This window comes from Delphinapterus leucas, chromosome 2, assembly GCF_059928025.1.
Source record: "Delphinapterus leucas isolate spDelLeu-1000000601 "Yukka" chromosome 2, BTC_Dleu_Yukka2, whole genome shotgun sequence".
NCBI classification, from domain to species: domain Eukaryota; kingdom Metazoa; phylum Chordata; class Mammalia; order Artiodactyla; family Monodontidae; genus Delphinapterus; species Delphinapterus leucas.
In genome coordinates, this window is record NC_143130.1 from 74,627,508 (window position 1) to 74,650,214 (window position 22,707).

At 41.4% G+C, this 22,707-nt stretch overlaps 1 protein-coding gene across 1 annotated transcript in view; it reads right to left on the reverse strand.

Moving 5' to 3' along the window:
• The window catches only part of RAB8B (RAB8B, member RAS oncogene family), a 67,003-nt gene that overhangs the window by 6,221 nt on the left and 38,075 nt on the right, over positions 1 to 22,707 (reverse strand). Inside the window, exons 2-6 of the mRNA XM_022579712.2 lie at positions 12,563 to 12,623; positions 9,427 to 9,487; positions 4,298 to 4,375; positions 3,218 to 3,307; positions 1,934 to 1,999 (exon numbers count right to left, since the gene is read on the reverse strand). Of these exons, the coding sequence (XP_022435420.1) occupies positions 1,934 to 1,999; positions 3,218 to 3,307; positions 4,298 to 4,375; positions 9,427 to 9,487; positions 12,563 to 12,623 (356 nt within the window). The remainder of the gene's footprint in view (positions 1 to 1,933; positions 2,000 to 3,217; positions 3,308 to 4,297; positions 4,376 to 9,426; positions 9,488 to 12,562; positions 12,624 to 22,707) is intronic.

The following is a 22,707-nucleotide window of genomic DNA, read 5'->3' on the forward strand; positions in this document are numbered from 1 at the left end:
GAGCTGCAACTATTGAGCCCATGCACTCTGGAGCCTGCGTGCCACAACTAGAGAGAAGCCCCACTGCCGCAATGAAGAGCCTGCCCGCTGCAACGAAAGATCCCCTGTGCTGCAACTAAGACCTGACGCAGCCAAAAATAAATAAATTAATTAATTAATAATTTTAAAAAACCCTATCATCCCTACTTTGTTTCTACATGACTCTTAAGGCTTCCTCAGTTGTCTCCATGCTAAACCCACTGGTATGTCAGTCTGTTCCCAATCACTCCTAATGCCCCCCAAAAATGCTCAGCAAAAGGACTATTATTAAACCAGTCAAAATGAAGCAATATGATAACTACTATTATCCCTCATTGTCAGTGTCTCATTGTCACACTGGTCACCTGTGAGTCAAAGTTTCTAAGTAAGCCCATCTCAGTTTTTGAGGCTAAGTTAAAGCCCTGGGGAAACTGCTAACTTCTGCAGAATACCTGGCCAGAATAAGCAGCTCGGGCAATCCGCAGGTCTGTATTTCCTTAGCTCAATGCTCTCTTCTCTTTTTTTTTGGCCACACCGAGCAGCTTGCAGGATTTTAGTTCCCTGACCAGGGAATTCCCAACTCAATACTCTCTCTAAGTCACAGGTATGATCAGGGCTCTGGACTAACAGAGACCGAAGCCTGCTCCATTAAGCCAGGGTACAGAGCTCATTCTGTGGCAGCAATCCTACGTGGGCCATCTCAGTGAGCAAGCTTTTCTCCTGTCTCCACCATTAAACCTGACTGAAGAGGCTCCCCTCTTTCTGATGAAAGGAAATCCTTTTGTAGCAAGCAGAGGGAAGCATTTTTCTGCATATCTATGCTTGAGTAAATAAATCAGTAGAGGCTTCCTGTTTCCTGACACCCATTTGCCAACCTGAAAAAATGACTGTTAGTTACTTAAAAGAAAGAAAAAGTTCTGATCCGTGTCCACTAGTCGAGTCTCTTAAGTCTCAATTTTTAGCCATATGTCATGGTGAAGAATGAATAGCTTGAGAAATTAAATGTTTATGAAACCATCAGTTTTACTGTTAAATAAATTACATGTATTAACACATAGTACATGTATTATTTTTATGATCAGTTTTAAAAATGTTTTTAAAAAAGAAAATATTATCAACAACTCTGCGCTTGGTAAAGAATAGAAGACCTGGGGCTTCCCTGGTGGCACAGTGGTTGAGAGTCCGCCTGCCGATGCAGGGGACACGGGTTCGTGCCCCGGTCCGGGAAGATCCCACATGCCGCGGAGCGGCTGGGCCCGTGAGCCATGGCCGCTGAGCCTGTGCTCCGCAACGGGAGAGGCCACAGCAGTGAGAGGCCCGCGTACCAAACAAAGGGCAAAACTGAACTTAACCTGAACTTCCATCTTCTGTTCAGTGACCCATTTTTGGGTTTTTTTTTGGCTGTGTTGGGTCTTCGTTGCTGCACGCGGGCTTTCTCTAGTTGCAGCGAGCGGGGGTTACTCTTTGCGGGCTTCTCAATGCAGTGGCTTCTCTTGTTGAGGAGCATGGGCTCTAGGCACGCGGGCTTCAGTAATTGTGGCCTGCGGGCTCAGTAGTTGTGGCCCGAGGGCTCAGTAGTTACTCCACAGCACGTGGGATCTTCCTAGACCAGGGCTTGAACCCGCGTTCCCTGCACTGGCAGGCAGATTCTTAACCACTGTGCCACCAGGGAAGCCCTGTTCAGTGATTCTTAATTGAGCAATCTAATATATCCCATGTGGAGGACGGATGTTAGAAATCCAACAACCAGGATCCACATAAAAGTCAGAAGCATAAACGTTTACAGAATGGAAGTGGAGTTCCCACAAGGCATTCACTAAGGCAGAAAATATCAAGACTTGGAGAGTTGCTTGAACACAGGCACCTAAGACACTAATGCTACTACGTAACAAGTCACCAAACAATTCCTTCTCACCTCTTCTACATTCGTACTGGATTTTGCACTTGTCTCCAAGAATTTAATCCCATAGTCAATTGCTAACTGAAAGACAAAGAGAAACATTTAAATTCAGTGCAAGTTTCTTGAACATACAGAGCATTTATATTTTTTAGGTTTTTCAGAGTCCTAAAGGGAGCGTACCTAGTTCAGAACTCCTGTGGTTCTCAAATTTCTTTGCTTTCTTCTACTGTATCATGTTTGAAATTTAGATATCTAACTTCATCACCACAAGTAAGTAAAATGGCACCACTTCCACTCAAAACATAACTTAAGTACTTCCCTTCTTTTCGATTATACCTGTAGTTCTCTAATAAAATCACTAGCAAACCTATGAGACATTCACCCCGATCATTAATTTGGGATACATTTGCCCCTTTTATCTGCTCCCAAAGTACAAACCTCCAACAGTTACTATTGTAACTTTTCATTATTTTTTAATAAATTGGTGCATAAAAGAACAAAAGCTTAAAATACTAAGTACTCACTGCTTGGGTTTCTATTGATTGTGGCAAATTGTGAACTCTTCTACATTTCCATCTATTTCCAAAGAGTTCCCAGTTCATTTGCAACACCAAGATTAAGTGAATGTTTTTAGGGGGAAAAAGTTCGCAGTCAGATTGAAAAATGCATTTTGCACATATCACTAAAAAAAGTCTAAAGCAAAATTCCAAGACTTAAAAATTTGAAGCCTCTAAGTCAATTTGGAAAATGTCAAAGAAATGAATATGTACATGTAATAAACTCTTGTTTTACAGGACATAAAATAGAGAAATGCCTATAAATGATATCCGTAGCTTAATGAAGAGTTTAAAACTCCATAATGACCTAAATCTAATGTGCAGTAAAATATTCTTAAAAAAAAAAATGAATTGAAAAATGATTACTGTTGAAACTTCACCTATCCTACTACTTTTTTTTCCAAAGAGAATGAACTGGTTTAACTTCAAATCTGGGCATTTACACACAGATATGGAAGAAACAGCCTTAACTCCAAGCTGCAGGAATCTGAAAAAGGACCAATTTGTATCTCCCAGAAAACAGCAAATTCTTTAGGAATGAGTCATGACTACACAGTATATGGAGTTGGAGCTCGAATACTAATTCATACCATTCAAGTATGGATTACAACCCTTTTGTTGTTTTTTTAACAGATTAAAATATAGATGTTTTTAAAACTTAAATCAATAATTAAATAATAGTAAGAAAACGAATGCTTAACGTGAGTAGATTCCAATCTTTATGCATTCAGTTCAAATTTACCTTCTCCCCTCTTTCTTTTGACACTTGTCTTTTGTCATTCATATCACATTTGTTGCCCAGGATCATTCTTTCAACATCTGAAGAGGCATGCTGCAGGGAGAAAACAGTATGTTAGACAAACAACCTGAGAAAAACACAGTTACTCAACAGGCAAATCTTAACCTGCCAGAAACAGATCCAGAAATTTAATTATAAGACAAATAATCTTTCACTCAACATAAGGCCTGATTCACAGAAAAATTTTAAAGATGAGAGGAGGGGAAAGCTACAGCATAAGAGTCCATGCGAACATTTTTCCCAAAGGCTTGCAGTCATTCTCATGTCTTTTTTGGTACATGAACAAACAAAATTAAAACTTAAAGTTATCTAACAAAAAAACTTCCAAATGTTAGTTTGGGTCAAAGAAGGGAGAACACCTCGGTACTAAGTGAGCCAATGCGGAAGGTATTCTGGATTCTGAACTACTTAAACAATAAATTCACGTGGGTTAATATAAATGTGTATGAAATTATTTCACAGTCAGATTTCTTTCTGAAATGTCAAAGACATTAAAAAAAATCTTCATACCAATCAAACTGGAACTAAACCAAATTTTAAATATCTAAGATGAAGAAAATGTTAGAAGGGCAAAATGATAAACTGCCGGAATAAAGATATATTTTTGCCCGTCAAACAGCATAGCATGGTGGAATAGACAGAAACTGAGAACCAGAGGTTTTAATCCTCGCTCTCCTTTTTAAAGGCTCTATGAGCACATGCAAGTCACCTCTTTCTGGCCTCAGTCTTCTCATGTGTAAAATGGGGGCTTGGATGAAATTATTTTCAAGATCAGGGCCAAGTTTAAAATTCTGTGAAACTGCTCCTCTGTCTGGACCTCCCCCCAGTCCAGCAGAGAAGTCAGACTGGCGGTACCAGAGATGTCACCCTCCCTGGCACTCCTCAGAGCAGAGGGCCTGACCTGCCCGCGCCCTACTTCCTAGCAGCTCAGCTGAGTGACAGGGAGACACTCATAAAGGGAGGAGCCCTTTATAAGCACCCAGCAGGACTCTTCTCTAGTATCCATTCTCTTTCCATACATACCTCTTCAATGTTTCTTATCCAATTTTTAATATTGTCAAAGGACTTTTCATTTGTGATGTCATAGACCAGCATAATTCCCTATAAGAGGAAAAAAGACCGTTATTTAGTACTTTATACATTTAAAGTTAAAGAATATAATGTCAATGTACTCTTCTCCTCCAGAAAGCTTGTGTTTGTCCTTTTTCTGTCTTTATAGAAGGAATTTATAATAAAAATTTAAAGTACAGAGAAACAGAAATAAATAAAATCTTCCATTGTCTCACCATGTAAATAAATACTCTGTTAACATTTATTTCACTCTTAACCTGTAATGAATTAGTGATTATGGTAAAGGTGATGCACCCTTTCTACCTGACCTCATATAATAAAACTGGCACCAACTGAAGCTAAAAGGATGTTTAAGTTAAAATAGAGATAACATTGAGAGTAAGAGGTAATCACTTCTGTTGTGCACTTGTTTATTCTAAGTAGAAATTATCTTGTTTCTGACTCTTACACTAAGATTGTAACCATATGGCTTTAGATTTATTTCTTTTTATATGAACTGACTGAAATGTTACTGAACTAAAAAAAGTTACTATTTGTCTAAGTAAATCACAGACACTTAAAATATAATGCATTTGTTACACAGTTTAATGAAAAGCATCCTCATCATATTTTAGAAGACCCCACGTCTGGTATTTTTAAACAGTTTATCTTCTAAATGTTTCAACTGACACCTGTATGCTACCTATTCCAAAATCTGTATCACAAGACCACACTTGTGTATTAAGTGCTCGATCCACCCCCCGTCCATCCATTTCGACAAATATTTAGTGAGCACCTACTATGTGCCTGATAGTATACCAAATGCTACTAGTAGTGAATAAGATAGGCAAGGCCCCTTCTCATGGATGGAGAGCAAAGAAAACAATGATCCAATAATTATATAATTATAATTTAGACAATCACTATGAAGAAGCATGAGGAGCTCTGAGTAAAAATGCTAACCTAATCTGGTTGAGGGGCTGGGGTGGCTCAGGGAAGGTTTCCCTGAGAAAATGACATTAAAGCCAAGGCCTGAGGGCTGAGTAGACTTGAACTGGGCAAAGGGGTAGAGGCTGCAGTGAAGAGGGGAAGCCCTCAGTGCCTGGGACATAGCAGAAATGTGATAAATATCTTGCTCACCAGAAAGGCCCAGAACCTACTAGGTTGAGTAAAAGACTGTCAGCTTGGCCCTCCCTGTCGGCGCAGTGGTTGAGAATCTGCCTGCCAATGCAGGGGACACGGGTTCGAGCCCTGGTCTGGGAAGATCCCACATGCCACGGAGTAACTAGGCCCGTGAGCCACAACTATTGAGCCTGCACGTCTGGAGCCTGTGCTCCGCAACAATAGAGGCTGCGACAGTGAGAGGCCCGCGCACCGTAATGAAGAGTGGCCCCCGCTTGCCGCAACTAGAGAAAGCCCTCGCACAGAAACGAAGACCCAACACAGCCAAAAATAAATAAATTTAAATTATTAAAAAAAAAAAAAGACTGTCAGCCTGGCAAGAGTGCCCAGATCCAATGGGAGAAGGGCACAAGATGAGGCCGAAGACATAGACAGGGGTCAGGTGTGCCTTGGAGAACACTGACAGGGCATCAGCTCCCAGATGGCCCCTGTGGTCACCGAAAACTCAACTAAGTGAAATATGAAGTTGTCTTTGTCCCCTTCAAATCTTCTCTTCCTCCTTGTACTCTCGTTCTGAAGAAGGGCAATACATCCCTGCCAGCCAGTCCAAGCAGACCCCCGGGAGTAATCTGCTCCACCACTAGTCAGTCACTAAGTCCTGTAGACTCAACAACCTCCACATTTCCACAGTCTGATACCCCACACGCAAGGCCTTACTCACATTCTCATCAATTAGCCTTTACCTGGATGACTTACGTCTCCCTGCTTTCATTCTTAACCTCCTCTAATCCACTCTCCATAAGGGCACCAGAGTTATCACTTCATTGCTTAAAATCCTTTGGCATCTCGCCATTGTACTCATAATTAAAATTCCTTAAATAGCAGGCAAAATCTTTCAGGGTCTGGCTTCCAACTTTGTAAATAAATACAAAATATAAATGTAAATAAATGTAAATCATATAAAATACACATAGATAAAAGAATCCAGGAAACATAGTAAAATGTTAACAGAAGCTGTCTCTTATGGTGGCGGGATTTTAGATGATTTCTTAAGATTTTCAAAGCTTTCTATACTACATGTAACCTTCTGACAACCAGAAAAATATACATAATTATTTAAATTTAAATGACAAACAACATTCTTCTCTATCCTCCCTCCTCCTAGCCTCAAATGCAAATGTTTAACTTTGGCTACACTGTAAAGTAGATTTTACAATTACCAAGGTAATTAAAAAAAAAAAATCAAAGTGGAGAACTGTACACTTAAACGTTAAATTTTATGTTACATATATCTTACCGTAATTTTTAAAAGCCTCAAAATGCAATCTGAATAATTCCTGATTCAAACAGCCTAGCTACCTACAATAGTAAAATTAAGCAAAAAACTGCCGGAGCTTTACTTCCCTTTGGGCTATGTGGACAACCTTGATCTTTACTGCTGTCTGTCAAGTAGCACTCTGGGTGGTTAGCACAGGAAGTGTGAACACAGTGTAGTGGTTAAGGGCACAGATTCTGGAGTCAGAGGTATCAGGTCTGGGCTCCACCACATGCTACCTGGGAGATCCTGGAGAAGTTATTTTATCCCTCTCAGTCTGCGTTTGGGAAATGAGGACAGCACATCTTCCACAATGGATTTTTGAGGATCTACTGAGATATTATTTGTCAAGTATTTTACCTAGAATCCAGGACACAGCTTGGACTCAATAATTGACAACAATTATTAATTTATATCTTTGGTTTCAGTAGCAGACACCCTTTGAATATTCCCTATGTTTGTAAGCTAACTGATATTATGAATCAGCTGGAAATACAAGTTCCGGTATACCAGGTAAAAACTTTATATATCTAGTATACATACCTTTAACAACAACGGCCTCCTAAGAGTTCACAAGACAGTGCTGAGAAATGGCGATAATGCAATGATATGGTGCCTTTTCCCCCCAAAGCCAGATTGTCCGTCAGGGTTACTGCTATGCCTACAAATGTTGCTGAATAGCTTGAAACAGACCAAAGGACTCTGCCACGGTGTCAGACTCAGTACTGTGCTTACCAAAACGCTGCATACCTGAGCCAACCCAACTAAACCTGCCAGAACCACCACCTGTTGAAATGAGAACACAACGGCCCCACATCCCACTGGAACAGATGACACGCAGGATCCAAGACTCAAGTAGAGCAGGATTTCCTGAACATGTATCTAAGATTGTTTCTAGGTCTGAAATTGTTCACTGATTCACTCCTTCAGCAAGTATTTATTGAGCATCTACTATGTGTAAGGCACTGGCATTCGTAGTAAAACAAGAGACAAAAATCCCTACCTTCAAAATGAAAAGGACAAGATATCTTAGAACAGAAACAATTTCTAATTATTTGCAGTAATGTGAAAAAAGGCCAGGCAGTAGATAAATGAAATCTAAATTAAAGAACACATTTCAATGACCTCTTTCCTTATACCATGAACTAGAGCTACACAGCCAAGGAAGACACTTGCTCCACATTCTAAGTGTTCTTGCCCACTCTGTATTGAAAACAAGCTTGCAAGTGGTATCAATACATCATTCCTAGAAAATAAAGAAATTGGTCAATATAAAGGCCTGTGTTTATAAGAGGCCTCTAATCAAAATAACCTATAAACTATTCTAAATCATCCCTGTTAAGATGTTCTTATTTACCCCCAAAATCCTTTCTGGAGGAAATAAACAACAAACAAACTTCTCCACACAAGATAAGTCCCTTCCCTTTGATTCCAATCTAAGCAAAGTAGCTGACAACTGCCCTTCTTAAAAGGATGACCTTTTACAATCTTCAAAGTATTATAGGGTGGAGAACACATACATATAAAATGGTTAGTGGTATAGAGTCCCAAGGTGGTAGAGCTTCAAAAAGGAATTCCCAAAAGGAATCTCCTACTTCTGTGTGGGGATGTCACTGGCACTCAAATACTGGAGGGTGAGTGGCAGTGGAGGAGGAAGGGAGAGCAACATGATAATAGAGGGATCTGTGAATTCACATCGCACCTTCCTGCAGCAAAGGAACAGCTAAGACCCCTACAGCTCCGTCACGTCCACACCACTCTCAGAAGCACAACGGTCTTTTATGCAATGAGCTGGGTAAGTTGGCAGCTGGCACCCCAAAGTCTACTAGGCTGGGCTACGTGATCTCAACTGTTCAACCTTCCAAGACTCCAAGAGCATATTGGGTTTCATCATCATTTAAAGCTCCAAGTTATACCTGGCTTAGGCCTAAAAGCCAGAGATAAAGCCCTGTTCTGGTTCAGACATTTTAGGCTTGGTTCAGTAGAGCTCAGCTTCTAAGCTGCCTTATTCACCACTGTACTCACAGCACCACACAGAATCTACCCTGAGCCAACAGTATAATGGCTTGTATAGATGAAGCATCTTAGGACGGAAAAGAGCCAAGTGACGAGGTTATGATAACAAGGATAAGGCTAGGATATAGCACAGAAGGACCTGGTAGTCAAGATGCACCAGATTCTAAGCCTCAGAGAGTCACAGATCATTTGGCTACTTCCTGGCCAGCTGGCAGAATGCTGGTGGAGGAGACTCCAGAGAGATGAGCCAATAGGAGTGGATGTTGTGGACCTGGTGAGAGATAAGGGATGATGGTGGCAGGGCTGAATGGGGAGAGGGTGCAAGAAATGAATATTTAGTCACAGGGCTTGTGGTTTGCTAAGATTTGGCAAAGGTATTAATAAAAGGACAAAGCACAAAAATATACGATCACTCAGAATGTGTGGAGGAGTTCTAAAACATCTCCAAGCTAATTACATGATTAATATAATGAAGACCAATGGTAGAGTACACAGCTACTAAACACAAAACATAAAAAACCCTTTAAATGTCTTGTTTGCACGTGAAAAAATCTATTTTCTCCAATGTACTAGACTCTAGCTTGAATCCTACAAGCTTGACGAATGAATATTCATGTTTTACTTCCACAAAACCCTAAAACACACTCACCATAGCTCCTCTATAGTATGCTGTCGTGATGGTTCGAAATCTTTCCTGACCCGCTGTGTCCCTAAAATTTAAAACAAAGGAGAGAGTGGTTTGCAAAGTCATCACAAGTATCGCTGAGGAGACACTCGAAGCTGTAGGAGATATAATGGTGGTCTGCTCACAAATGCAGTGGTTTCAGGGAGATGGGGAATGAGACACAAAGGGAGCCTGTTGCGCCTCTGGAAGCCTGTTGGGAGCTCACAATGACTTGGGTGAAAAACTTGGACCTTGATGACAAAAGCATCAACAGGAAAATGCATGGTCCTGCTAGGAACTGGCATGTGTTTGTCAGTCAGATGAGGAACAGAATAGAGAATAGTTCTAAATTCTTGGACTCCTAGAGGCAGTTCTAATCCTTTTTATAAATGCCCAATGATTAAGGCACTTTGCTCTCTTGACTGAAAGTCTGATTTCTGTACAAAGCAAGCAGTTGGGCTGGACTTACTACTGTGTAAATTCTGCTCTGCAGAGCACACTAAAATGGGTCTCCTCAAGAACTTTTTCAGCTCTAGAGCCCATGATTAAATGAGACCATGGAGTTCAACACATAATTGTTGACAAAGACTTCAAAATATGAACAATACCTCAAAATCACATCAACTTGCATTTATTCTTGCTTTTTTGGAGGATGACGTACCATTTGAATACATTCTGAAAAATGCCAACATTTCGAATTACATTTACCAAAGCAACCCCTATAAAGGAAGTCAAGTTTCCTTGATATCTGGGAAAAATCAATATTCCTAAAAGAAAAAAAAAGCATTTGTGGAAATACACTAAAAAAGAAGCATTTGTGGAAATATACTAAAAATCTAACACACACCAAACCCAAATGAGATAAAGGCCTAAGGGAAATACAGTAAATTTAAAACATTAATAAATACCTTACCATTTATGTATACCTTACATAAAATGTATACCTTACATAAAATACTTTCACATGGTGCTCAAATGATGCCCACCACAGACCAATGTGGTGGTATTACCATCATCCTTGTTCTACAGAAGAGGAAACAGGCTCAGGTGGGCTGTGGTCCCAGTTCTGCCACTAAACAGCTCATACCCTTGAATGAGACTCAAGCATTCTAGGCCTTGGCTGTTTAGTGCAGGCCCTGGCCTCACAGTACCATCATCTTATCCTGCCATCCTCTCACCGATCAGGATTAGATACACAGGCACTTGTTTGGGACTCAGCAAACAAATCATGAGGAAAACAGGGGCCAAACACCGTTGAGCAGACTAACCATATTTTATTTATTTATTTATTTATTTTTGGCTGCGTTGGGTCTTCGTTGCTGCGCACGGGCTTCTCTAGCTGCGGCGAGCGGGGGCTACTCTTCATTGCGGTGCGCGGGCTTCTCACTGCGGTGGCTTCTCTTGTTGCGGAGCACGGGCTCTAGGTGTGTGGGCTTCAGCAGTTGTGGCACGTGGGCCCTAGAGCGCAGGCTCAGTAGTTGTGGCGCACGGGCTTAGTCACTCCATGTCACGTGGGATCTTCCCGGACTAGGGCTCGAACCAGTGTCTCCTGCATTGGCAGGTGGATTCTTAACCACTTGTGCCACCAGGGAAGCCCAGAATAACCATATTTTGATTCTAACATGCAACTTGATTTAGAACCAGCTCTGCAGCAAGGATGGATTTGGCATCCTAAGTGCAGGTCATGAAGATTGAATGGAGACTACTTTGCTGCCAAGAGGACTGATAAATAGTGCCATGGGGTTCTAATTAGCTGATTACCCACAGGCTCCTAGAAACATTCCTTATTGTTATGATCAGGACTGTACAGCATAGAGTCAGAGATTCTCTTTGCTTCCCCCTTAAAAAAATTTTTTTGTTCTTTAAAATATTTGACTCTTATTAAATACCAACAGATGAGAAGAGTAGCTTGTGGTGGCCTACACAATGTTTTCCAGTGAAGTATATGGGGAACCCTCTATACAAGGCTAATACATGAAGCTGACACAAGGTTCCAGGAGATTTGGGTAGTTGTCCCAGCTCCATCACTAACCCAGACATATGCCTTCAGATGAACTTAACCCCTCTAAGTCCCAGTTTCCTATCAAAGAAAGGCTGGTGGATTTCAATATAAGGTTCTAGTTCTATCCCGGTTCTGAAGTTCAAAGAAGAAAAACAGCCTATGGAAAAAGCTGATATATATGTATTACTTTATTATTTTGCCCTGCTTCCTTCTTAAGTCTATGATGCTCTAAATTTCTAAGCTTTGTTTCCTGCTGTTATTGTCACACATTAGGTCAGTAAACATCATCCAAAACCTTCCTCAAGGCTCCAAATCTATGTGGCTCCATAGAAGGCCCTACACTGAAAGCAATTAAAGAGGTTAAAAAAAAGAAAAAATCTAAGAGTTTGAGTTCAAGCCAAAAATATTCAACCAGGCAATCTGCAGGAACCATATTTATTCACTGTAGTGTGACAAATTCTTGAGGAATTAACCAGTCGGAGTTGGCTGATCGTGAGATCTTTGCCTTGCATATTATAACATGAGAGATGACAGGCATGCCTTTTCCCTTCCTTATTCCCCAGTGCAGTGTTCCCCACTTTTTATTTAAGGAGAAGAAATATGCAAATAAATGAGAAAATATCTGAGCTGGAAGGGAACTCAGATGTCATCAGTCTGACCAATCAGTTTACAAATGAGGACAAGCGGTCCCTAAGAAGGGAAGCAAAGAACACCAAGTCTTTAGTTTAGAGGCTGGACTCCAGGTCAGCGCTTTGGGGTAGGAACTTTGGGGTTCCTACCACTTGACTACTTTGCCTTATCTGATTTCACAGCTGCAACAACTACAATGGAAAAATAACTGACACGCTTTAGAATTTTAGTTTCCTCCCCTATAAAATTAGCATTTTGGAAGAATGAGCTCTCAAATTTCTCCTGGCTGTGAGACTTAGTGATATCATCCTTACCATCCCACTCTTGGTGAAGACGACTTTGAACACCTACCCATTTCCCCTTGGTTCTGATACAGAAGTTTTAGCTACCAAACGATATCTCTAATTTGCCACAATTCACCTTTTAATTCCCACATTCAATTCCTGATTAAGGTAGAAATGCTGTGTGCATATATTTTTTTTTACTTACCATATCTGAAGCTTAATTTTCTTTCCATCTAGTTCTATCGTTCTGATTTTAAAATCAATTCCTGCCAGCAAAAGAAAGAAAGACATGCTAAATTTCTTCAAATATAATCCAAGTCTTATTAGCAAAAGGACAAAGATTTCTTTTGAAAAAAAGCTCTCCAACGCACTGGAAAATGTGAACACAGAGAGGGTGTGAATGGTATGTTTCCTCTGAATACAGGCTGAAGAAAGGAATGCTAATTACTCTGCAAAGAATTCCCACACATGTTAAATGAAGCGTATTATATGCCTCATTATTTTGACACAAATGGAACACATCCCTCAAAGGTACATAATTTAGATAGATGGAGAACATGCCATATTTTCCACTTCCTGAAATACAGATAAACAAAGCTTCCTACCCACCCCTCGTGCCCCGTCCTTCCCTAAAGAAGGCCGTGAGGCCTCTTTTTGATTTATTTCCACCTCCTTCCATTTATTTCTTTAGAATCTGCAACTGGCTAAAAGAAAGAAAAAACAAAACAAAACCCACCTATCTGAAGGCAGGGATGAGAAAGCCTGCATATTTATTTAATACAGTTAGCAAGTACTTTACATACATGTTAATAAATGTTCCCTGCATCTTTCTGGCTAGTGCTGAAATAGCGAAAAGGGCTTTTAGCCCTGGCTGCACTTTAGAACTACCTCAAGAACTTAAAAGAAAAAGAAAAATACTCATGACTAGGCCTGCACCCTTCCCCAAATTCTGAGGTTCTGACTTAATTGGTCAAGGATGGGATCTGCGCACTAGTAATTTTAAAAGCTCCCCAAGCGATTCCAGCCTGAAGCCAAAGCTGAGAAGGCACTCAACCAGCCTGACAGGTAGCATGTGAAAGTCATCTGTGGCTCCAGCACTCAACAGTTCAACCTCTCCCTCACCTATTTCCCCCCACTATGGTAGCTCAAAACTTAACTCAGCAATTTCAACTACAAAGAACCACAAAGTCCCTCACAAATACCAGCATCCTCTACCATTGAACAGGAACAGGCTGCTGCTCTTTCTGAAGGGACCAGTCAGTGAATACAGCTCGCTTGCAATTTGCTAAATCCTCATCATCTGGCTACGCAGCTTTGTTTCAGATGTTTCCACTCCTTCCCATTCTCTGTGGAGCCCCTTAAAGTGGTTTCCAAGACATTTCAAGAAAACGGTCAATTACGCATCCTCTAAAGTGACTGAAACATTAACGGCAGCTATTTTGAGGGAGAAAAGCCTTCAACGGCTGCATTATTACAGTATTTCTACATATTAACATTGAGAACGCCCCAAAAGGCTGCTTGCCGGCTCCAGCTTCATATATGGCAAAGGCATAAACCAAGTGGATTCGCCCCTTCTTCTCTGCGTGGCACTTTTCCCCCAGGGAATCTTTTCAGGTACGCTTGTGAATCTTGAAATACGCAACAATCACACCCAAGCTAATCCAGCAGAACAGCTTCTTATTCTTTCCCTTCACTAATAACCATGTAATGTTAACAAATACAATCTCATACCCAATACCCCCAGGTTATCTGGCTCACATTTCCTCCTCTAAGGTACCTCAGAATTGCAGGGTCTGCAGTCACTGAAAGCAAAACTGAGCAACACAGCACAAATATTATTGTTAGCATCACACAGAATTCACTGTGGTCATCATTCATTTAACACATTTTTATTGTGATTTATCTTTTTATATATCTCCAAATCCAGTGTAACAAAGACCCTTTAGGGATTCTCTCTAGCCTCTATCTCTTTTTGGTCCTCGCATCAAGAACAATGCCAAACATGCGGTAGGCAAGAAATGAATGTTTCTTGATGTTACTTAACATTTTTTAAAAATTCACAATTTTCAAAATTCATAGAAACAGAAAATAGAATGGTGGTTATGAAGGGCTGAAGGGAGGGGGCGGGGAAGGAGAGCTGTTGTTCAATGGGCATAAAGTTTCAGATTTGCAAGATGAAAAAGTTCTGGAGATCTATTTCACAACAATGTAAATATACTTAATACTACTGAACTGATCACTGAAAAAATGGTTAAGATGGTAAACTTTATTTTATGTGTGTGTATGGGTTTTTTTTAGCACAGTAAAAAAGAAGAAAAATTCATGATTTTCAAAATACTTACTGTATCTTCAGAAAATAACTTTCTTAACTGGAAGACTAAAGTCATCCAACATTCCATCTTTTAATAGTTCATTCACATTTTAAGTAAAAGATGATGTCTATCAGAATGCCTGCCAAATGAATACTTTTCCTTATTCTATTTATTAAGATGTAACTCCGGTTCTTTCAAGGTTGTTTTTACCTGTAGTCAGGAGTCATGGGCAACTTTTCCACCTTCATTCAACAAAGCCATTTTGAGGCGCCCTTAAGTCTCAGTTACTCTCCATTCACGTGAAACATTGAGGAAACTTTCTACTGACCCAGACTTTTGTTTTTTGTATTTGTTAGAAGGATTACCTTTCTGTTATTGGAGGAGGTTCTACCATTATCTGTGATACTTAACCGTCTGTTCACTATTCAGAGGTTTTCAACATTTTATAAGAGTTGTGAACTGGTACTTAGCTTTGGCTGATGCTGCTTTCAGGAGCCAGGTGACAGACAAATGCTGTAGAGCACAGTCAAATTAACACAACTTGAATTTCACTAAAAATGGGAAATATCACTTATATTATTATTGAAAAGCCCTGGACCTGGAAGTCAAAAGACCTAGACTGTGGGCTTCCCTGGTGGCGCAGTGGTTGAGAGTCCGCCTGCCGATGCAAGGGACGCGGGTTCGTGCCCTGGTCCGGGAAGATCCCACATGCCGCGGAGCAGCTGGGCCCATGAGCAATGGCCGCTGAGCCTGCGCGTCCGGAGCCTGTGCTCGCAACGGGAAAGGCCACGACAGTGAGAGGCCCGCGTACCGAAGGAAAAAAAAAAAAAAAAAAAAAAAAAGCCCTAGACTGTAGGTTGGGTTCTGTCATTAATAACTTTTAGGAGGTTGCCTATCTGTTCTGAACCTCCACATTCTCATCCATAAGAAAGGTTAAGAGAATCTCATTAGATAAATTAGATCATGTGCTTGATTGTGCTGTGGGAACTCTGAAATTCCACACAGATGTAAGATATTACACATTCAGATGCCGTTATCCGGCAGATCTTGTCACCTCATGCATGGATTATGGTAATAGCCTCCCAGGGCGCTGTGCCAACACCTCTTGCTGGTCTAATTCCCCTGCATGCAACTGTGAGAACAGCTTTCAACAATCCCTGTGGTAATGTCACCTCCCTATTCAAGAAGCCATGGATCCAACTTCCTCGGCCTGGCAATCCAGCCTTCCCCCCAGGTGCACCGCTCTCCCTACGCCGCCACCCTCCCAGCCTCTCTCCAACTTCAGCCTCTGTTTCTCTCACTGGGCCCCGCACCTCCTCCCCTCTACCCGTGCATGGCTACCTCACTCAGCAGCCTTCTCTGAGGGTGCCACCCTACCCTGCGGTCCTCTCCACTCAGGCCTGTCCATCCCTACCTCCAGGCCTGGCTTTTGCGCAGCAATTCAATACTGTGTTACTGGGTTTATTAACATACTGTCCTGAATTGCTCTCACATCAAGCAAGGGTTCCATCCTCTCTTTGCCAGTTAGGTTGCACGCAGAAACATGTATGCAGTAGATCCTAAATGAAAGGTTAAATACCTCCGTGTAATTAAGTAAAGGTTAAATTCTACTAAGTGTGGAGACAGCTAAGAAAACCTTGCAAGTTCAAAGTTTTGTCAGCATACACTCGCGAGAACAGTAGGGATGCTGAGAAATCTTACGACACTAAGAAAATGAAGATCTCTACATTACAATTAGTTTTGACAATGATATCAGTAGAATATATAGTGCGTTAATACTTACTATAAAGGAAAGACAACTTTCTGAGGCTACTCCAGGATTAAAAGAATAACCAGTCATAAGAATGATAATATAATTATATCAATTAGGATGCTTTCTGCTGCAAATAACAGAAACCCCAAATCAAACTAGTTTAAGGTAATGTGTTGACTCATATGACAAGCCCAGTGGTGAGCTGAGGTTCAGAGATGGCTCAATCCAGTAGTTCTGGCTCATTTCTCTGCACCTCCTTTGGCTCTGCCCTCATGGGAGTATCAATTTCACCCTCTGACTGATAGCAGTTCCTGACTACAACAGCAATACTGAGAAGAAAAGAGATCATCTTCCTGTGCCTCTCTCAAAAGTGAGGAAATGTTTCCCCAAAGCCTCCAGCGACCTTTCCTTCATGTCTCATTTCTGGATTTATAACCAAGGGAATGTCATGTTCCAGGGGCCAAGACTGAGCTCCTCAACTAATCACTGCCCCGGGCAGTTACCAAGATTGGATTAATCTAAACCCATCCCTAAGCTGAGATTAATCAAGGCCCATCCCTGGAGCTGGGTCACTCCCCCTGATCCTGCTAAAAATAGGAGAGAGGGGAAAGCTGTTGGATTCATCATAATATCTGTTAGAATAATATAAGTTTATTTAATACAATTTTATATTCATAGCTACATGAAACAGAGAGATCCTAACAGCTATCATGACTACTCTGGCACGAATGTTATTAAATTTCATGATAACTACAGTACTTCTCTGAAGGTAATTTCTCCTCATGTTCAGCCATGAACAAGAAGGAGACAAAGGACAACGAGCAACCCAAGTAGCTGCCACAACATCTCTGGGCTAAACCATGATCTTCGCTGTTAGGAGAGTTCCCAAGCCCACAGCTCCAAAGACCTGGCTTGTGCTCTAGCCCCAGATGATTAGAGACTGCAAAGGAGGCGGCAGTCATCAGCAGCAGCAAGAACCAAAGCTCATCCTAGCAGTAAGGGAGCAATTTTTTTTTTCCTCCCTTTAAAACGACTATACAATCTCAAAAAACATAGCTCCTGAAGAGGATTACATTTAGGGTCAAAAAGCCCCATGTATTTCTTTTTTCTTAATAAATTTATTTATTTATCTTTGGCTGCGTTGGGTCTTCGTTGCTACGCGCAGGCTTTCTCTAGTTGTGGCGAGCGGGGGCTACTCTTCGTTGCGGTGCGCAGGCTTCTCATTGTGGTGGCTTCTCTTGCTGCGGAGCACGGGCTCTAGGCGCGTGGGCTTCAGTAGTTGTGGCACATGGGCTCAGTAGCTGTGGCTCGCGGGCTCTAGAGCACAGGCTCAGCAGTTGTGGCGCACGGGCTTAGTTGCTCTGCGGCATGTGGGATCTTGCCGGACCAGGGCTCGAACCTGTGTCCCCTGCGTTGGCAGGCAGATTCTTAACTACTGCGCCACCAGGGAAGTCCAAAGCCCCCTGTATTTCAATAGTCTTTTAGAAAGCATCATTTTTTGGCAGCACATAATACAATAATTCATGTTCAAAATGACAACCCTGAGTCATCCCACCTCATGAGCAATCCATGAGCCACCAGGCTTCATGCAGCCTACCTGGCTGGCAGCACAGCCAACATCTATGCTCAAGAGAAGACTCCATCGTTGCTTCCATGTTGCTTGAATATGCCCTGACATTAATTTTTTGATGGCTTTAAAGAAGCACCAGTTTCCTCATTAATATTTACCTAGTCAATAAAATAGGAAATCTAAATTGTAAGAAAACATTCACAAGGGACTCAAAACCATTTTTCATTCTGAATTTAAATACATACACACACACACAACACACACACACACTCACTAATAGATTTTTATTTTTTCTGAATTGATTCTCATGCTAAACGGTTGCTCATCACTGATACAAGTCATGTAGCATAAGGAGGCACCGAGGGAAAAATGAAAGGAATCACAGAATTCTAGTGACCATTTAGTCCAGTCCTCCCCCTGTGCTGAAGAAAACCGAGGCTCAGGGAGACGCAGCAACTTACCCAGATTCACAAAGGCCAATTCAAAACGGGGTTAAAATCAAATTTGGGCATTTAAAGATCAGGCCTTCCTGAAGAGATGCATACAAGAATGTCCACATCTCCCTGAGGAGGCCTCCTCTTTACGGGTCGTAGTAAAGCACTAGCAACAACAGGAATGCCCTGGTATACAAGGCCAAGAATACCTTGGTATATAAGGAAATACTAGGGAGCAGTGAACAAGAGTCACGTGTATCAACATGAATGAAGCTCAGAACAACGTCCAGTGAAAAGAGCAACTGCAGACATACACACAGAGTCAAACCATTTCTGTAAAATTTCAATACCAAAAACAACAGTATGGATCACTTATACATCCATCCACGTGTAATTAAAATACAAAAAAATACGCAAGAATGGTTATCAATAAAATCCGGATAGCTGTTACCTCTGGAGAGAAACGGAAGAGGAGGTAATGATTAGGCAGGGGTTCACAGGGACTTCAACTCTACTTGTTATTTATTATTTCTAAAAGTGAGGGGTGGTACATGAACGTGGGAGTGTTTTCCATTAGGTATACTTTTGTATGCCTAAATTTGTTCATGATTTTTTAAAAGCAATGGCTAATTACTGGAAAAATGACATAGGGAGGCACACATTTATTCATGGCAGGAGAAAAATCAAACCAAATTTGAGAGATGAAAGGCACTTGAGAAGATTTAGGCCAGGGAAAAACAGGCACCACCCCCTCCCCAACTTGTTCAATACAAAGAGGGCCTTGGTGCTCAGTTCAATAAACTAAGCCCTTGGTGACCAGTTACAGGGTGACAGAAAGACTGGATCAAGCTCAGAAAGTGAAGGGACAGATGAGTGGCTTGGGGCTGCAAGGAGTGCTGGCCACTCAGATTTCCAGTAGGGGTATCAAGGACATTTCCTTCCCCAACTGGAGGAAAAGGAGCTTCCATGTGGGCCAAGGACAAGGGAGGAATACACATGTGGTCACTGCTGGGAATGGTACCATGGGAGAGGAACAGAGGAGCTCTGATTTTCCATCTCTAATGCGACAGGGAAGAGGCTTCGGCTGGGGAAGCAGGGGTCTGCCCTGCACCTCTGAGAAGGTGGCGTATACTTGAGGCTTCTGCATTGCTCAGGGCGACGCACAGGAACAACACCTGGCAGAGGCTGGCAGTGAGGCTCTAGCGAGGGATATGAACCAAGCATGTGCCCAAAGCACTGCTTATCAATCACAGTTCTCAGAAACCAGTGGTGGACCGGGAGGGAGGGCTTGACCAGCAAAAGAAAGGGACAGAAACTTTGAACTTGGCCCAAGTCCACAGTTAACAGACTTAAAGGGAAAAGGAGTTTGGAATAAGCAGTCTTGGGCCTCCTATCATTCCGCAAGTTAGATACGATTTAACATGGAGAGCGAACAGATGGACAAAATTCTTTTACACCAAAGTCAGATTAGTCAGCCAACAGATATAATAACAAAACCTTTACTGTTTCAAGAGAACAGGGAGGTTGCCCAGGTTTGTGAATGGGTAAAAGGATACCATTGCTTAAGTGTGGGAAAAGAGTATGAAGAAGGACTTTTCCTGGCCTTCAGAACTCTGGGGAGCCAGGGAGTTGTCTCAACCTTCAGCTTAAGCTGTGACTTGATTTATTTTTGCTCTGTGGGTGCTGGAGGTTAGAACACAACACACACAGCTCTCTCTTCTATCTTGGGTCACTTGGTCACTTTTCCTTGCCCGGCCCAGGAAAATCAGGGGTGGAGAAACAGTAGGGACCTTCCTTCAACTGAAGTTTTAGACATGTGGTTCCCACTGATGTTCTTCTAAAAGTCCAATTTGGCCGAAGTCAAGAGAGCCATGAAAAAAAAAAAAATCAGATTTCTGGGATACTGAGCCTTTCAATGAATAATAGCAGTGTAAGATTCCAATACTGGGTTTACCCCAGTGTTGTACATGGAGGGAGAAAAAACACGGGTCATCTATCCCCTCTGACCCACTTTAAGAAGTATAAGTTTAACACTGCACTTTTACAATTAAAAAGAAAAAAATGTACTTTGTTTCAAAAGTACATTTGGGAACAAAAAACATCTGTGATTCCAGGCTATCTGAATATGAGTTCTGTGGTTTCTCTATTTACATTTCAGAGATACTCCAGGAATAGAAAAAAAGTTTCTCAAATATTGAAATCCACTTTAAAGAAATGTTACATTCACTTCCTTACTCAAGACTTTTATTTTTAATAATGAAGATACAGTAATAGATGGATCCTGCCAGTTTTGAAACTTTGACAACCATATATTGCTTATGTTTTTTCTGTGGACTTTTTTTTTTTTTTCTTTTTTTGTGGTACACGGGCCTCTCACTGTTGTGGCCTCTCCCGTTGCGGAGCACAGGCTCCGGACGCGCAGGCTCAGCGGCCATGGCTCACGGGTCCAGCCACTCAGCGGCATGTGGGATCTTCCCAGACGGGAGCACGAACCCGTGTCCCCTGCATCGGCAGGCGGACTCTCAACCACTGCGCCACCAGGGAAGCTCTCTGTGGACTTTTAAACATGGAGAATAATAAAATTTTACAGTAGCTGACTTCAGGATAATTAGCTAAAAGTTCTAATTAGAAAAAGAGATTAATGAAATAGGATAAAATATGAGTCATAGATTGAAACTTTAAACTATTTTTTTTCCAAAATAAAGAAGGGACTTGGAAAAAATGTGTAAAAGTAGAAATAAAGTTAAGAATGTTACTTAGATTGAAAGAGAGGCATTCAAGGCATTGTTCTGTTTTAAAAACACACTCTATAAGTTCATAAAAGCACATTTCCACCAAGTGCCAACTTTGCTGCATATATTTAGAACTATTTTTTATTTTATTCACTTATATTCAAATTTACTATCTGTTTTCTTATTTGAGAATTAGAAAGTCTAAAGTTCAAAAGGAAAAACACATTAAAAGTAAATTTAGAAGACATTTTGACAACAGCGTGAAATGATCACTGGCAGCCAAATATGTTAATTTTGTTAAATCCAATATTAGAAAAGGGGGATTTTTTTTTTTAAAGGTGGACTAACAAGTGGTCTGCGAATATTATTTGCCCTTAAAGGAAAGGACACCTGATATACTAAAAAGAAGACAGACTAGAAGTTTTCAGATTTCTTTGGTTCTTCTACTCTGTGAATAGGAAGTGGTAAATGAAACCCCATTTTTGGTGTAAATCAGCAGTAACACTTATCACCACTTCCCGCTGAAAAAGCTGCACATCTTTACACTGTTTTGGAATTTCCTACTTGTTACTGAATTAAATTCAATTCTTGGCATTCTTCATTAGACAGCTGAACCCATAAAATCTAATCATGCCAACAAAAGATAACAAATTCATAAACTAATTCTAGAAATTAGGAAGGATTTAGTAATTTTTCTTTGAGCCATAAACATATGCCTGACAGATACAAAAACAGTGCATTTAAGAACAGCTTTGGAGGGACTTCCCTGGTGGTCCAGTGGTAAAGAATCCATCCACCTTCCAATGCAGGGGACGTGGGTTCGATCCCTGGTCAGGGAACTAAGATCCCACACGCCGCGGGGTAACAAAGCCCGCTCACCACAACTACTGAGCTCGTGCGCCTCAACGAGTTGCAACTACAGAGCCCATGCACTCTGGACACCGCGCGCCACAACTAGAGACAGAAAACCCGCACATCACAACTAGAGAGAAAGCCCGCGTGCCACAACTTGAGAGAAGCCTGCGTGCCTCAATGAAAGATCCCGCACGCCTCAACGAAGACCCTGCGTGCCACAACTAAGACCCGATGCAGCCAAAAAAATACATAAAATAAATATTTTTAAAATTCTTAAAAAAAAAAAAGAATAGCCTTTAGGGACTTCCTTGGTGACACAGTGGTTGAGAATCCACCTGCCAACACAAGGCACACGGGTTCAAGCCCTGGTCCGGGAAGATCTCACATGCCGCAGAGTAACTAAGCCCATGCACCACAACTACTGAGCCTGTGCTCTAGAGCCTGCGAGCCACAACTATTGAGCCTCCGTGCCACAACTACTGAAGCCCACACGCCTAGAGCCCGTGCTCCACAACAAGAGAAGCCACTGCAATGAGAAGCCCGCACACCGCAAGGAAGAGTAGCCCCTGCTCGCCGCAACTAGAGAAAGCCCACACGCAGCAATGAAGACCCAACGCAACCAAAAATAAATAAATAAGTAAATTTATTTAAAAAAAAAAAGAATAGCTTTAAGGAATCTCTATATTGGAGAGTC